The sequence below is a fragment of the Micropterus salmoides genome, unplaced genomic scaffold, assembly GCF_014851395.1.
Source record: "Micropterus salmoides isolate LMB-PRFRI ecotype aquatic unplaced genomic scaffold, ASM1485139v1 Ms_hic_scaffold_10, whole genome shotgun sequence".
NCBI lineage: Eukaryota > Metazoa > Chordata > Actinopteri > Centrarchiformes > Centrarchidae > Micropterus > Micropterus salmoides.
The window spans coordinates 22,564,144-22,580,230 of NW_024040041.1; the positions used below are offsets into that span (position 1 = coordinate 22,564,144).

The 16,087-nt window shown below is 40.4% G+C and overlaps 2 protein-coding genes across 3 annotated transcripts; both read right to left on the reverse strand.

Annotated features, from left to right (window-relative positions):
• Positions 1-2,574: 2,574 nt before the first annotated feature.
• icam5 (intercellular adhesion molecule 5) lies at positions 2,575-9,722 on the reverse strand. The gene is made up of 7 exons (XM_038702590.1): positions 9,432-9,722; positions 6,400-6,666; positions 5,415-5,738; positions 5,079-5,315; positions 4,705-4,929; positions 4,319-4,582; positions 2,575-4,176 (listed from the first exon to the last, which is right to left on the reverse strand). The coding sequence occupies exons 1-7, from the start codon at positions 9,481-9,483 to the stop codon at positions 3,962-3,964; spliced, it is 1,584 nt and encodes a 527-aa protein (XP_038558518.1). The 5' UTR covers positions 9,484-9,722; the 3' UTR covers positions 2,575-3,961.
• A 123-nt stretch (positions 9,723-9,845) lies between these two features.
• angptl6 (angiopoietin-like 6) lies at positions 9,846-14,441 on the reverse strand. 2 transcript variants are annotated; one of them, XM_038702610.1, is made up of 7 exons: positions 14,152-14,441; positions 13,254-13,751; positions 13,028-13,162; positions 12,735-12,939; positions 11,659-11,852; positions 10,416-10,686; positions 9,846-10,330 (listed from the first exon to the last, which is right to left on the reverse strand). In XM_038702610.1, exons 2-7 carry the CDS (start codon positions 13,722-13,724, stop codon positions 10,146-10,148), a joined length of 1,461 nt encoding a protein of 486 aa, XP_038558538.1. In that variant the 5' UTR covers positions 13,725-13,751; positions 14,152-14,441; the 3' UTR covers positions 9,846-10,145. The 2 variants fall into 2 exon arrangements, with proteins under 2 accessions (XP_038558538.1, XP_038558529.1); XM_038702601.1 differs by having other exon boundaries at positions 14,166-14,440.
• Positions 14,442-16,087: the final 1,646 nt, after the last annotated feature.

Genomic DNA, 16,087 nt, shown 5'->3' on the forward strand with positions numbered 1-16,087 from the left:
AAGCCTTCACAGAACACATCAACTCTGTGGACAGTAACATCAGGTTCACACGAGAAGATGTTCACAACAACAGTTTGGCCTTCCTGGACTGCGCTGTACACATTGAAGAGGACAGGAGCCTGCAGATTGGTGTTTACAGAAAACCCACACACACAGACCAATACCTACTCTTCGATTCACACCACCCACTGGAGCACAAGCTAGGGGTCATGAGAACACTGCACCACAGAGCGGAAAACATACTAACAAGCGCCCAAGCCAGAGAGAAGGAACAGAACCACCTGAAGGGGGCACTTACAGCCTGTGGATACCCTAAATGGACTTTTGTGAAGACAGCCACAAAATCCAAGAAGTACAAAACTACAGGGGAGGAGGAAAAGAAGGTCAAACGCAACAACATTGTAATTCCATACGTGTCTGGAGTATCAGAGAAACTCAGGAGGATTTTTAACAAACATAACATCCCTGTGTTTTTTAAACCCAAGAACACACTAAGACAGATGCTGGTCCACCCCAAAGACCGCACACCCAAACACAAGAAAAGCAATCTAGTGTATGCGGTCCAATGCAGTGAGGAATGCACAGACCTGTATATTGGGGAGACTAAACAACCACTACACAAACGCATGGCTCAACACAGAAGGGCCAACTCCTCAGGTCAAGACTCTGCAGTCTACTTACATCTGAAGGACAGAGGACACTCGTTTGAGGACCACCAGGTGCACATTTTAGACAGAGAAGATGGATGGTTTGAAAGAGGTGTCAAGGAAGCCATCTACACCAGGGTTGAGAAACCGTCATTGAACAGGGGAGGGGGTCTACGCCACCACTTATCCCCCACTTACAATGCTGTCCTTTCATCACTTCCCAGGAAACTCAACAAACGTAACCTATTGGCCTCAGGTGAAGATACCAACGATGGTCGTTCAGTCTTGGCCACAGGTAGTCTCAACGACTGTAACGACTGTCGTCACAGCAACAAGGAACACTAACGAACCAGCGGTATCGATGACCCGGGCCAACGACCCCACTGAGGTTAAATAGCTGAGTTTCCCTGCCAGTCAGTCAGAACTGAAGAAGTCCTTTGGATGAGGGACGAAACGTCTTCCAGTAGCTTCAACCAAGTCCAGTTGCCCTTCATTTTAACCTTCGTTGGACTGCATTCTATTGAAAATCCAGCAGGGGGCGACTCTTCTGGTTTGAAAAAGAAGTCCGGCTCCATTAGAAATAATTGGAAAATGACCCTACTTCTTAGCTGAATAATTACCCCAGTAAACACTTTCCTGATGAGTTTATGGTCTCAGTCGCAAGTTTCAAGTCTTCAATACAAAATGATGTTCATTTAGTAAATTATGGTCCCATTTATTTTAAAATAGACCAAAAAGCAGAGTATGTTTCAGGGCAGGATTATCTATGATTGACAAGTTGTTACCATAGCGACCTGTCAATCAGGCTAGAGCCGACTTGTACCCTCGACACTGTAAAATTAACCAGCGCCGTTGAAAAAGCTTATTAGGAGTTGGCTGTTCACTTTCTCTGGTGAGTACATTTAGTTTTAAGACTGTTGTTCGTTAGACAAAGTTATCAGCCTAGTTAAAATGACAGTTAACGTGAGTTACAGTTGCACCTAGCTAAGCAAGCTCGCTAGCTTAGCACACAGCCGTTAGCTCCGCCGTATCGTCACTTCCGGGCACTTCCTGGTTGCAAAAACTTGACATGGCGGGGCCCTATCGGCCAAACTTCAGGCTTCAAAACGGCAGTCCACAAACCAACTGGTGACGTCACGGTGACTACATCCATTTCTTATATACAGTCTATGGTCTCACACATGGGCAAGGACAATATGGTTTGCTAGTGCCCCCTACAGAGCAGCTCCAGGCCAAAGTTTCACCTACGTGTACAAAATTTCTGGGGTTGATGCATCAAAAAAGCCTCTTGGAATGATGCCCGATGCAATTTACACACTTCGTACTTTAACAAAGTCTTCCTGGAGAATAAATCCGATTTTCTCTCTGCAGTCTAAACCCGTTGAGTTTGTACAAACAGTGAGTTTTGTCGACAAGCATGCCAGTGGCATCAAAAATTGATGATTCGCAATGAAACAGGAAGTTGTTATAACTTCAGTGTATATGCTCACATCTGTACCAAATTTGAAATGTATAATCAGAGTTCTGCTCTGAACACATCCATATGCCAGTGTTCACTCAAAGTCATAGCGCCACCTGATGGCAACAGGAAATTCCACATTTTACACTGTGATGGACTACTCCTAGCGGGTTGACCGTATCAACTTCAAAACTGTTCCAGAAAACACTTAGCATTCTTATAACGCCATGTGGTAAAACTTGTGAGTTTTGTGTGTCCGCTTTGTGCTGCCCTGACATATCCTTACACCCCCCACATGGATCAGTTCATCATCAATCATCACACATTACGTCCTCAAGAACTGATAAATACATGAATTGATGCTGGCAGATACAGTATACCAATTCACATATAGTTTTTCAATTCATGAATGACTCAGTTAAGAGCTGGAGATTGCATCACATATAATAATAATAACAATACAGTTCCTCAGTTAGTCACCCAGTCCTGTTTTTTCCAGTTTTATTATATACTGTACAATAATGTTATATAAAGCCTACATGTTTTTATATGACCAACAATTCTGTTTTTTTAACACACCAAACATGTCAAGAGGATTAAAATGCAAACTCAGGCACTGACAATAATCAAGGCTACAGAGTGAAAGCAAAACATGTCAAACCAATTTTAAATTATGTATGTAAGCAATGAAGGGTATAGATGCACAATATATTGACATGTGCTTTTGTGTAACTTTATTGAGAATTAAAAGAAGGTCCTAATCAGTAACTCTCCCTCATAAAGGCATTTTTACATCTGTCCTCACTGGTGTGAACCTAGGATCATACCAGACCTAAACTAGAATGTGTATTTCCTTAAGAAAATGCGTGTGAGAGCTGCCAGCTATTTTTTACGATTGCTATCGCTGTCGGTGCAATGTGCAGCTCCATCAGCTAAGAGACTCAGTGATGTGCTGCACACTTGTTCAGCAAACATATGTGTTAAGTTTGGTTAACGTGCTGTGAGCAGGGTTTTGTCCATCAATCTCTGGATCCGGAGCAAGACCTCCACCACCTGACTACTCAGATACACTGTGAAGGGAAGGCTTTCAAGTTTCTTTGTCAATCATGTCTTATTCTGACAAAAAAAAAGGTCTCCTAAGCACCAATATAAGGCATGTTTTGCTTATAAACATATCTTCTGTGATGGCTACTGCACTGTTGAAGAATAAAATAAATAAACATACATTTATCTGACGCTTTTATCCAAAGCGACTTGAACCCGGGCCTCTCACACCAAAGGCAGGTATCTTATCCATTGCGCCATCACGGCTATTGAGTTATCAAGCTATTAAGTCTTTCACAGCACAATTCTTTGGCTGTTCATTTATTTTATTCTTCAACAGCGGAGTAGCCATCACAGAGCAAAACATGCCTTCTATTGGTGCTTAGGAGCCATTTTTTTGTCAGAAGACATGATTGAAAAAGAAACTTGAAAGCCTTCCCTTCATAGGAACACAGTCATTTTAAAATGCATAAAAATATTAATATAAAATCAACCATTACAGATATCAGCAACACAGGTAATCGCACCCATCTCATGAAGAAGATTTACAATTTGAAGTTGAAACCAAGTTTGTAGGACAAACGGTACAGGACTAGTTAGATGCCAAAAAACAGCGGAATAAATGATAATAATAATAATAATAATAATAATAATAAAGAGCGAAAAGAACAAAAGTGTGAGAGCTGCAGCTCTCACACTAAATACAAGTTTTACAAGTCATTCTTGCCATGCAAGAAAAATGACATACCTGATCAAAGTTTCAGTCCACAAGATGATTTAATCTTACCTATTCAGCAATTGAAAACATATCCTAAGATTGCACTCTATTAGACTGAGTAGTCATGGGGATACCTGAACCATCTTTGGCTTTGTCAGGGACAAAACTATATTGTCCCTGTTTTTTCGAGCGGCTGTTGAAACAGATCACGATGATGATGATGATGATTATGAGGAGGAGGAGGAGGAGGATGCCAATGAGCAATATCAACCCCCAAATGAGCAGTGAGAGGCCTGCAATAGTTTGACCTGTAAGACAAACAAGACAAAACAACATAAATTGAAAGCGAACTTCTTGATGCCATAGATGTTTATTTTTCCTACAAACTATGTATGGCAACTTTAACATCAGTTACCACTTCACTGTTCTGCACATAGTCAATAGTAATACCTTTCATTATCAGTGTGACAGATCTTGTCACATGTCCAACACTGTTGGAGGCAACACAGATGTAAACACCAGCATTGGTAGACGTGGCTCCTGTGATGCTGATATTCGTCTGGTGCCCCCCAGTGGTCACCCTCACATTCCCTGCATCGGTGTAATTCCACTGGATTTTAGGAGTAGGGTTCCCATCAGCATGGCAGTGAAAAGTCACATTTTCACCCTGGGTTACCTCCTTACTGTAATTTCCCTCCTTGAACACAGGGGCATCTGTGGAGAAGAAGGTGAGATTTAATAAGAAGAATATGCTGCAGTTTATTTATAAATGTATGTATAATCCCAAACTGTCAACAAAAAACATACAAAGACTAATCTCAAACAATACAACTTACACAGAACATCAATATATAGGGTGTGATTGGCTGTTCCATGTTTGTTGGTTACTGTAAGTAAGTATTCTCCACTATCATTCTTTGTCCAGTGTGGGGAAGCCATCATTTTTCCATCTTTAAACCAGGTGACGACAGGCTTAGGAATTCCCTTTGGTTCACAGTCAGTTTGGAGTTTACCATGCTCTTCAACCTCATATCTATCATTACAGGTAAACGAAGGGCTATCTGTGAACAAAATACTTAATAGAATAAATAATGGCAAAAGAAATATAAACTCATTTCACACTTAAATACGGTGCATGGCTCTCATGTAAAATATCATGTTTATCTATATTGTAATGAAATGTACAATTTAGCAAGTCTGATGCACTCACATTCAATTGTGATATCAACAGAAGTGTTGCTCTTGCCAAGGTAATTTTCAAATTCAGCTGTGTACTTTCCAGAGTGAGTCCTGGTGAGGGGCTCAGATGCTTTGATCGGTTCTCCCTGATAGTACCACTGAACAGTGGGTGCAGGGTTCCCATCAGCTTGACAGGACAACGTGTCTATACGGAACTCATTCTCCACACCAGTGTAATGCCCTGGACAAGCTTGGATCTGTGGCTTATCTATAGAGATCAGCATAAATTAGTACAAAAATTATTTAAGCAGTGGATTTTTTATCAAGTTAAAAAATACAACAATAAATAGTTCAGTGGAAAACTCACAATGCACAACCGCAATGTAAGGCAATGAGGATGTAGGGGTGAGCTCTGGCCCTTTTGGCCCGAAGTGCAGCTCAGCCTCACATCTGAAAATTGATGTGTTGTAATCTCTCACAGGAGTGACTCTCAAGACGGAAGACACATTGACTGGGGCCACTCTGGTGTCTTTAAACATTTCTGTGAGCACAGTTTTATTTCCTCTGTACCACTTCACTTTGAGCTTCTGCACAGGAGCCACACTGATGATGTCACACTCCAGCAGGAAGTCTGTGCCCTCCACCATCGGACCAGGATTCCTGGCAGAGGCTGACACAATATCTGGAGTCTCTGTAAATAAAGTAAGGGAACATTTTTAGGAGAAAAATACATTATAATATCCCTAGTCTATGTCTCACTTGTTAATAAGGTTTAAATCTCAATGTGACTTCCTTGTTAAATAAAGGTTAGGAAGTAAGAAAGATATGCTCGCTCCTCTGTACCTCACTGACCTCCTTCCTATTAACACACCCACCCGTACTCTTAGGTCTTCTTCTTCTATTTACCTCACTGTACCTCGTTTGACCACCATGGGGTTCAGAGCCTTCAGCCGCTCTGCCCCTCGTCTCTGGAACTCTCTTCCAGACATCTGTAACATTGACTCGCTTTCCATTTGTAAATCCCGCCTGAAAACACATCTTTTTAAAATGGCATATCCCACGTGATCACTATTTATCAGGTCACAGCAATCGTTGTTTCCAATTGTTATGTACCCTGATTTTATGCTTTGTAATTATAGTTAAAATTATCGATTTATTGCTTTACTGTTTTATTATGTTTTGTGAGGTTACCTTGAGTGTTCAGATAACACCTATAAATAAAATGTACTATTAAAGATGTTGACCATCTATGGATTCCAAACAAAATGAGATATTGGATTTATGTGGATTTACGAGGATTATGTTTTTTATATGTTTTCTGGTCTGTAATATTCCTTTGAAATTAAACTTACTGTATACAATGAGTTCAAGTTCTTTGCTGCATGTCTGGTACGGCAGCTGTATTTTGCACTCAGCCGTTACATTCCAGTCTGACAGTGAAATAGGCCAGTTGACAAAATTATGTTCTAATTCCATTTCAGGCTGTGGTTTTCCAGTCTGGATCCAGTATATCCCATCATGATCATCAGTTGCGCTGGAGCAGTTTACCAAGACTGAACGTCCATATTCTCCTATAACCACAGGAGGATCGAGCTCAATTGGGCACATATTTTCTGCATCTGTGGATAGACAAATGGTATGTTTTTATTGCACATTAAAAGCAGACTTTACTATACTTGTGGCTCAGATAGCTAATGGATATAACTTTTAAGGTTTAATGCTATGGAGGGTTTTAAGGGTTAATGGAGGGTAAATAAATGAACATTAATGTATATAATCAAATACTTAAATAAATAAATAAATTTGTTATAGAATTTTCACCATAAATAAAATAAACCACAAATTAAATTGGACATTAAATATATGAATATTAGATCTTTAAATTTACACTCATATTATTTTATTTACTTGTTGATTTATTCACACATGTATGTTTTTATAGTTGTATTTTGTATTATATACTTTCATTTACCCAGAGTGTAACTTGCTGCAGGGAAATAAATACATTTTATTTAATTATTTATGTATTTATATAGTTGCAGCCCTTAAAACCCTTACAATACAATACAATTCTAGCTCATGGCGTGCTGTCATGCTTCCAGTAATAAGATCAGCACTGACACATACATGTAGGTATTATAACTGAAAGATAAACTGCACCTGGTCTATTTGAGAAAATTGTAAACACTAAGTAACAAATATGATCCCCCTATATATAGTAATGCTAAAAATGAAGATAAGATTTCTGATTTAACCTGTAGTGGGATAGTCTCTTGAGATAGACTTCTTCTTTTGGGATTTCAAAAAGTAAAACTGCACTACGATTGTAGGGCGATTGTCGATGTATCTTGATGTTGTGTGCGCGCCGCGGTCGATCAGGGTGCTGCGCTTCTGCGGGTTCCACCTTTTGCATTCCGTCGGCATTGGGTTGGTCCTTTACGCTTTATGTGGGTCTCTGGGAACCTCACGGGTTGATTCGGTTGCTGTTCAGGAGGCTGCGGTGCGACTGTAGGGCGATCGTCGATTGTTAGCTGACGCTGTCAGCCTTCAATTTTCAGGGTTTTGGTGGGACAGCGGACTTTTATTGGACTTTTATTTTTTTGGGTCTTCGCATTCGCGTTGCGGTGCGTCTGGGAGTCTTTTTTTTTTCTTCCACCCCTACTGAAAACTGGGGTTCTTGCTTTCCTGTCGCTGGGGTCGGTACAGCGCGGTTTTGGCGTCCCACTGTCACTAACTACTATATTCTATAATAGGCTTATGCACATACACACACTCAGACATATAGCCACATACAGACAGACACATACACACACACAAACAAATTTAGGTTGTCCCTGGTTGTCACAGGTAGAATTATTCTTTATGCTTTTCATTAAGTTACTAGCCTTTTCACCTGTTTAACCAAAAAATCTATTGATCGACTCCAGACTGTCCAGAACTCAGCTGCCAGGCTTTTAACCAGAACAAAAAAATATGACCACATTACTCCTATTTTAGCTGCATTACACTGGCTCCCAGAATGTTTTAGAATTGACTTTAAAATTCTATTCATCACTTTTAAAGCTCTTCATGGCCTCTCGCCTTGTTATATTTCTGACCTTTTAGTCCCATACGCACCAGCACGTACCTTGAGATCCTCGGGCAGAGGTCTGTTGTCTGTTCCAGAGTCTCGACTGAAAACTAAAGGGGACAGAGCGTTTGCTGTCAGGGCCCCGAGGCTCTGGAACAGCCTGCCTGAGGAAATCAGGTCGGCTGAGTCAGTGAACTCTTTTAAGTCACTTCTTAAAACATACTTTTATAGGAGAGCCTTTCCCGATCTTATTTGACTTTATTTTATCCCTTTTATTTTATTGTATTTTACTAATTTTATATTAATCTTTCATGCTCTTATCTTGTTTTTTTTGTATTATTCTTTACACTTGTTAAAACACTTTGTAACTTGTTTTTGAAAAGTGCTCTACAAATAAGGATTATTATTATTATTATTATTTAAATTAATTGTTCCAGCTCTCATGGCTGTGCAGTGTTGTTTATTTATTTTGCACTGTTTCTCCTTTTCATTTCTCCCTCAGTTGTTTTCTTATGTCAGCTGTTTATTGGGATTTATTTGTTTTTGTTCGTTTGTTTGTTTGTTTTGTTTCTCCGTCCTCTCTTTCCGCAATTGGTGTTTGCTTCTGCAATTTCCTGTTGTCCCCATCCCCGTTCTCTTGAGGGTGTTGTCCTTTCTCTGTGGTATCTGTTTGTGTGGTGTTTGTGCCACCCTTCACTATTTGTGCCCCCTGTCCGGCCCGGTGACAAATCAATACATATTTAAATAAATAATAAAACAGAGAAAGGAGTATATTAATACTCTATTGTTAAAGTAAAATCTGTCTGTCACAACATGGTATCCAGCACCTCATACTATATCTATAAAAAAACAAAAAACAGATAGAAATTCACTTCAAGTACTTTAGCCTACTCTGTAAACTATCTGTGCTGACAATATAGAAGTTTTCACCTCAAAAATTATAAAACCTACCTGCCCCACTTAAAATCCCATTTGTTTTATTTACATTTAAAGTAACACTTTTTTTTATCTGTTTCACTTTATTCTGTTAAAAAGTCAACGGCTACATACATGACAAATTCCTTTTTTCTTGATCTCCTTTGTATTTATTACCTCTAACAGCTCAAACTCAAAAGAACTGTATTATTTTATAAAACACAATTATCTAATATACATGTTTCCGTTTGGTTTTGTAGTAAGTATCTAGTAACACCTGGAGCTATCGAAACTACAAGCAAGCAAGATATGACCAGTATTTTCATGTTTTATTCTTAGCTTCTTTGCTTAACATTTAAGACCCACACAGAGCTACTGTAGAGCATCATTAGCACTCACCACACAGTAAAAACATGAACATTAGGTGGCCCAACATCCTGAGAGGCAGCATGCTTGATCAGCACGTGGGAGGAGGGAGATGGGAGGTAGATTGCCGATGTGTTTCAGGATCGTCCAGCGGATGTCCAGGTTCAATACCTGGATAATGATGAATCCTGGCTCAGAACTGAAGATGATGACCTGCTGCTGACAGTTACACAAGCAAGAGAGAAAATAAGAAGGTACTGTAGATAAGGGGAAATTCAACGCCCAAGTGAACAGGAAACTCCCTCTAAAGCGGATTTATGATGCCATAGCCACAGTCTAGATCTTCATTGAGCAACAGTACATGAAATACTCATCTCCACCCATATTTTGTGTAATTGTTCATTGTATCTTAACATTTTCTAAAGTATTAAAAATTGTCATAAAGGATCTAATTTGGCATAATTTTATTAAAAAGTACATTACAAATTGGAAAACATAATATTTTGTCAGGATATTACAACACAAAGGACAGACACTCACTCACAGTACACTAACAGTCTTTACAAATGTACAGACTATCTCTCTCTGACTGGTCTCTAATCAACAAGTAAAACTTTTTTTCATTAAACAGACACACTGGCTCAACACTGTGCAGGGTTAACACCAAAACATGTTCTTAAGGCCCTCTACATATGTCTACATCATCATCACTATGTTTTATTCTCACAAGTTCATAATGCAACTATTTTATGTGGGTTTTATCATCATAGAAACTCGTTTGAGAGAATAGGACCCTCCGTGGAACTCTGCCCAGTAGACGCCATCCTGGTAGCGGCTGCGATAGTGTCCACCCCGATACCACACACCATTTAGATTGGAGTGGGCACACATGTGGTACCACCAGCCTCCTTTCTGGTAATGAGCACAGTTACCTGGTGACACAACAGAAGGACAGGCTTATTAACAGAAAAGGCCAAAATACCAGCAGAGAGCTGATAAACCAAGGGGCAAGCAGACCTGTATAGCTGTCCTTGTCCCGATCCAGAGTGGTGAAGGCTTTGTTGTTGTGCCACGAGAGGGAGTCCCCTGCATTGCCATGGTATTGTCCTAACCGCAGTCGATACCAGTCACTTTCTGGTTCCAGGTGGAAGCTGTCATACTCAGCAAAAACCTGCCGGCCCTGCCAGTCCTCCAGATCCACTCGTAGCTTATATTGGGCCTGTTTCGTCATCCAGTAGAGGTGTTCCAGCCCGAGCCAGTACTCTCCATCCAGGTTCCCAAAGCCTTGCTGCAATACACAAACACACCAGTTTAATCTGAGAAAATGTTTTCATTTTATGCAGTTCACTTATATGAATTCCTCTTTTTTTTTTTTTTGCTATGCTAGCCACATGGCTCTAGAACTGGCAATGCCAGAAATGATACAGCACCTTTCAGACTATGCCTCCCCCTGGAGACAACAGATAAGACTCCCTTCCTGCCACGACTATGAGGTTCCCACATGTCCACTCTTACTTTAAATATCCCTCTCTTTTCCTCCCACCCCTTCTACTCCTTCTCAGCAGTGTGTGCTGTATACTCTGGCAGCTGTTGAACATCATGCTGCAGGCACATAGTACATACACTCTGGAGCTGCAATCATAAGTCGATTAATCGTTTAGTTGAACTATTCTAATCATTAGTTGGTACGTTTGTTCCTGATCCAATAGAGCAATTTATGAAAAAATCCAGCTCAGAAAAATCTGCTGAAAGTGTGAGATGAGCCAATCTAATCTCGCTCTAATGTCAAAACGATGCTCTGACACTTTGTTTGCTGTTGACTTTAGTATTGAAGAGGAAGCATGTTTAAAGGGGATTCCTGACAACTTGGACCGTGTTCTTCTGTACTGCCCTTAAGGTAAAATCAAAGAGACAAAACCCAAATGAATGAGACGATGATTAGCCCGATCACAGAACACAGTTAAAAGGTCTCAGTTTAACCTCTTGGTATTTGGCATTTAAAAATGTTTTGTCCAATACTTTAGTTTATGACCAAATACCTGCAAAACTATTGACATTCCCATCAGCCATAGATTTGTGCTAATTATCAAATGTTAGCATGCTATATTAAGATGGTGAACATGGTAAATGTTATACCTGCTAAAATATAAGCATCTTCATTGTGAGCATGTTAGCACGCCGATGTTAGCATTTAGCACAAAGCACTACTAGCATGGGTGTAGACTGGTGTGTGTGTGTGTGTGTGTGTGTGTGTAATCACTTTATACTGCTCCCAAGTCCTGAAGAAGTTGACCGACCCATCCTGTCTCCTCTGAATGACCGTCCACCCTCCCTGAGCCAGACTCTGATCACACCAGGCCTGCAGGAGGCGGTTGGCACTCTGAGGACGGAGCAGGTAGATCCCACTGGTGGTCTCACCTGATTCAAGCACATGTTGGCAGTCCCTCCACGGCCCTGAGATGGGAGAAAATTATATGCAACCACGTGAGGGTATAGAAGCCATAATAATATATATAACATGTTGGAATTCTTTGTTGTCATTGTTTTAATGTTAATAGTCAAAATGCCGTGCCAGTTTATGAGATGTTTTCTCATTGAGCCAAATCAAGACAGAATGGATCTTATAAACCTGTAATTTTTTTATTTTTTCATAGTTAACCTTTGAAACAGAGATCCTGGCTTCTGAGGATTTATTTTACGTGTCAAACTTTTAGGAAGAACACTACATAACAACTCCAGCTTATGCTGTTAGAAAAGAAGATGTTTTCCCCAACACATGTTCAGTGTCTCATGTCACAGAGATAAGATGAACATAGGAATCTACACAGGGGGGGAAATGTATACATGGCAGAAAATCTCCCACACAAAGTGATAATGCCTAATGGTCTTCCTTGACAAGTATTTGTGGGCCATACTCACATGCAGAAGATGTGGCAACGTCGTCTTTCATCAGACCTTTTAGTGGTGAGTCAGAGTCACACAAAAGGTGGAGTCACTTTGCTACTGCTGACTGGAGCAACTTCTCAAGTCTTCTACTTTGTAATTTCAAACATTCCAGTTGTGCAAGTAAATGACAGCAGTGTCATTTAAAACAAATGGTGTAGTTCACAAGTGTGTCTTCATTATAAAGTGTCTGTTCTGATAGGAGCTGCAAGCTGTGTTTGACATTGTTTAGGCATTCCCAAAGAGATAGGGCTCCTACCAGCGGGTCAGTGACTCTTTTGGCTGCTGCTTATCTTTCCAGCTGAATTTCTGTGACACAAGGCTGATACGCTTATACACACACGTATAAGTCTAATCAAGTTCTGCTAAAAGACATGCTTTACATTGATGTACCTGGAGTCTTTGTGGCACGGAAACTAATGAAAGGAGGATCTGTAGGCGTGTTGGCTGTAGTGGTGAGGAGGGAATGAACTTTTTTTTCCTGCTGTGCCGGAGGAGCACTTTGGTCCCTTTGAACATCATTGGTCATTTGGTTGGCTTCAGAGCTGTAATTAGGATGCACGTTAGACTGGCTTTGGTTTGGTGGTTCAGTCGTCACCTGTCCAGACCAACACAAAAACAACATTCTCATTTACTGTGTAAGAACCCAATACAAACTTGCAACATGACCACAGTTTGTTTCCTACCAGAGAGTTCTGAGAGTCTCTGCACTTGCACTGATTCTCCAGACGAGCAATAAACTGGTTCTGGGAGCTCATCATGGACATAAGGGCTCCATATTTCTTCTCCAGCTCCCTGTAGTTACTGGACACCTGCAGCGCCTGGGATGTTCCACCACAGTTTGAAAAAGATTCAGTAAAGATGTAGCTTTGCTAAATCAAACATCAACAAGGACAGCAGTTCTCTGCTCACCTGTGTTGTCGCATTAAGCAGGAGGTTATCCACCCTTCGCTGCTCCAAAGCCTGATCTTTCTTGTGTATGACTTCATGTAGCAGCTGGGCATAGAGCTGGGCAATGCGCGAATTCATGCTGTTACTCTCTTTGCGCAGAGCTCTCACCTCCATGGCAAGGGCCCCCTCCTGCTCCAGTTGGCTCCGGAGGTTCTCCAGCTGTTCCTGCTGCCGTCTGAGCTCCGCCCTTAGCGCTGCCACCTCCGAGTGGTTGGCAGTAGCAGACTGCGTGTTCAAACACAGCGCACCTGTCAGTTTTTGCTGTGGAACAATGAAGGTGTACGAGCAACGGCCTGCCTTTGCATCCAAAGACTGTGATGAGCGTTTCTGGGTGCTCTCGCCATGAGTCCTGTCCTTCTGTCCTCCAGCTTCTGGAAGGTCCACGCAGAGTGTTAAAAAAAGAGTCAGACCTACTGTTAGTGCCTTCTCCATGAAATCTGTTAAACTTCTGAGGACACCCTGGTAGCAGAGGAAAGGAAATGATTAGAATTACCACAGCGATAACAACACAAAACTTACACCAATGAATGATCCAGAAACACTTAAGACATAAACTTTATATTCATGTGGGTCTTGACTGTTCACCAGATGTGTCCTTGCAAAGTGAAAGTGGCTGGAATTTATTGGCAGGTCAACATCCAGAATCAACACACCTCGTTTTCTCAGTCAACACAACAGCTAGCTCCATCTCCAACCACAGCAACCATGGTCAACATCATAAACAAATGAATCCAAAGGTCAATACTGACATCTGACCACAAAATCTCAACACATCAAACACTGGTACCAATTGTGTATGTCTACACTTCTGAATAAAAAACAATAGTGGATCATACTGACAAGACATGTGAACACTCACAGTTCAGGACTCACCGCAGCAGCTGGAAAGTGTTAAGGACGTCTTTGTCCTCCTCTGTGTGTAGCTGCAGCTCCCAGGATGCACAGATGTCAAATAAAATGCATTTTAAAAATCAAATGTTCAATGATCATTTGAAGAGTCACGTGAAACGAGCCGCTTCTTCCAAAAGTCATCTGTGGCCCTCTGTAAATGATGAAGTGAAGATGAAGGCAGAGAAACAGAATGGCGCCCAAGCTTTGCCAGTTGCTAGACTACCTCTGTTCCCCCCGGAGGTTCTGTCTCAGGATCTCTGAAGCAGACGACAAATAATTATAAACTATCCAAATGACGCCGCCTCCCACTACTTGTTGTTTGCCGGGATGTCTCCTCCCTCTGCCATCAACCTGCTATCCTGCTACAGACGCTGTCCCATAAGGAGCTGAACTTGTGCGGTATTCAGTGGTTAACAAATAACAGTTATTTTCATTAACGATGAATCCAATTATTTTTCTCTATTCACTGATTAATCAATTTGTCTAAAAATAATAATAATAATTAAATAATGAAAAATGCCCAGAGCCCAAGCTGACATCTTCAAATGCCTTGTTTTTTAACAGTCCAATATCCAAAGCTATCAATTAACTGTCATATATGACAAAGAAAAGCATCAAATTTTCACATTTGAGAAACTAGAAACAGCAGACAACATTACATCAGCCTTAGAGCTGTAGGAACTAACAGTCTTCTGTGTCATCCTGACTACACAAAACATTTACATGGCTTTATCTTTTATCTGTTTTGGTTTCCATCACTAGGCTTGTCATCTGTACGATCTTGCAATTTTCCGTTTCAACTTTCATTTTTTGGAGAGATCAAGAACTCTAAATGCTTACAAATTTCAACAACACATAGCAGACTCTTTTTTTTTTAAACCATTTCATGCATCAAATGTTGTGAGTTGGAGGATTCACCGGTTACACTCAGGTTACACTGACAGTCACACCCAATAAGCAACCAGCAGCAGGTTTAAGGTGGTGGCCAATAGAGCAATCAGATAGCAAAGACCAAAAAAAAAGAAAAGAAAACACACAGTTTTATTTTTAACTTTAAATGTTATCACAGTTTGGAGTTGGCATGCACATCTTGTGTTACATCATATCCTGTGGTCTGTGTTAAGATCTGCAGAGCACTAATACTTCAAATGTCAGTATCAACCCAGTTGTTTTCACACTTCTCCCTCTAACATCACAGAATCAAATAAGTCAATGCGGTGTAATAGGTCATGCACCTTATGAGTGATACCACTTAGACACTAAACTGTGGGGTCAGATTAGGATTCTGAAAGGCACAGTTCACAAAAGAGCATTTTCAGTGAGTATCTTTGATATGATGTCTTGTCCTACTTATCTGCTACTGACAGAACTACAGACATGTCAAAGAGTCTTCAGTGATGAAGTGGAAACTTTTCCATTCAATATGTATATATAATAATAGTGTTGCCTTGTGGTTTCAATTCCTCCTGTTCTCTAAAACTAATAATTTCAGGGTTTTATGTTCCAGGCCACACTCTGCTCTGTTGCCACTCTCGGATACTGTTTCTAGAGACAACTCTTTTTCTCTCTCATTAACTAGATCTTGTAGCAAAAATTATTTTATATGTAACAATTATATTATGTGGGTAATGTAAAAATAAACAAATTAAATAATGTGTACAAAAAATAAACAAACTAATGAATTACTGTATATTGTATATTTTGCCAAAAAGGTGTGCCTTCTTTCTTGAAGGTAAGTGTGGATTTAAGAAAAAATAGAAAAGTAGACTTGATAATAAATCTATAATAATATGGAGGCTTTGAGGTATGCAGCATAACAGAAGTATTTCGCCATTGGGCAGTGTTGGGGGTAACGCAATACTGTAATCAGATTACTTTTGTCTGTAACGCATTAATGTAACGCG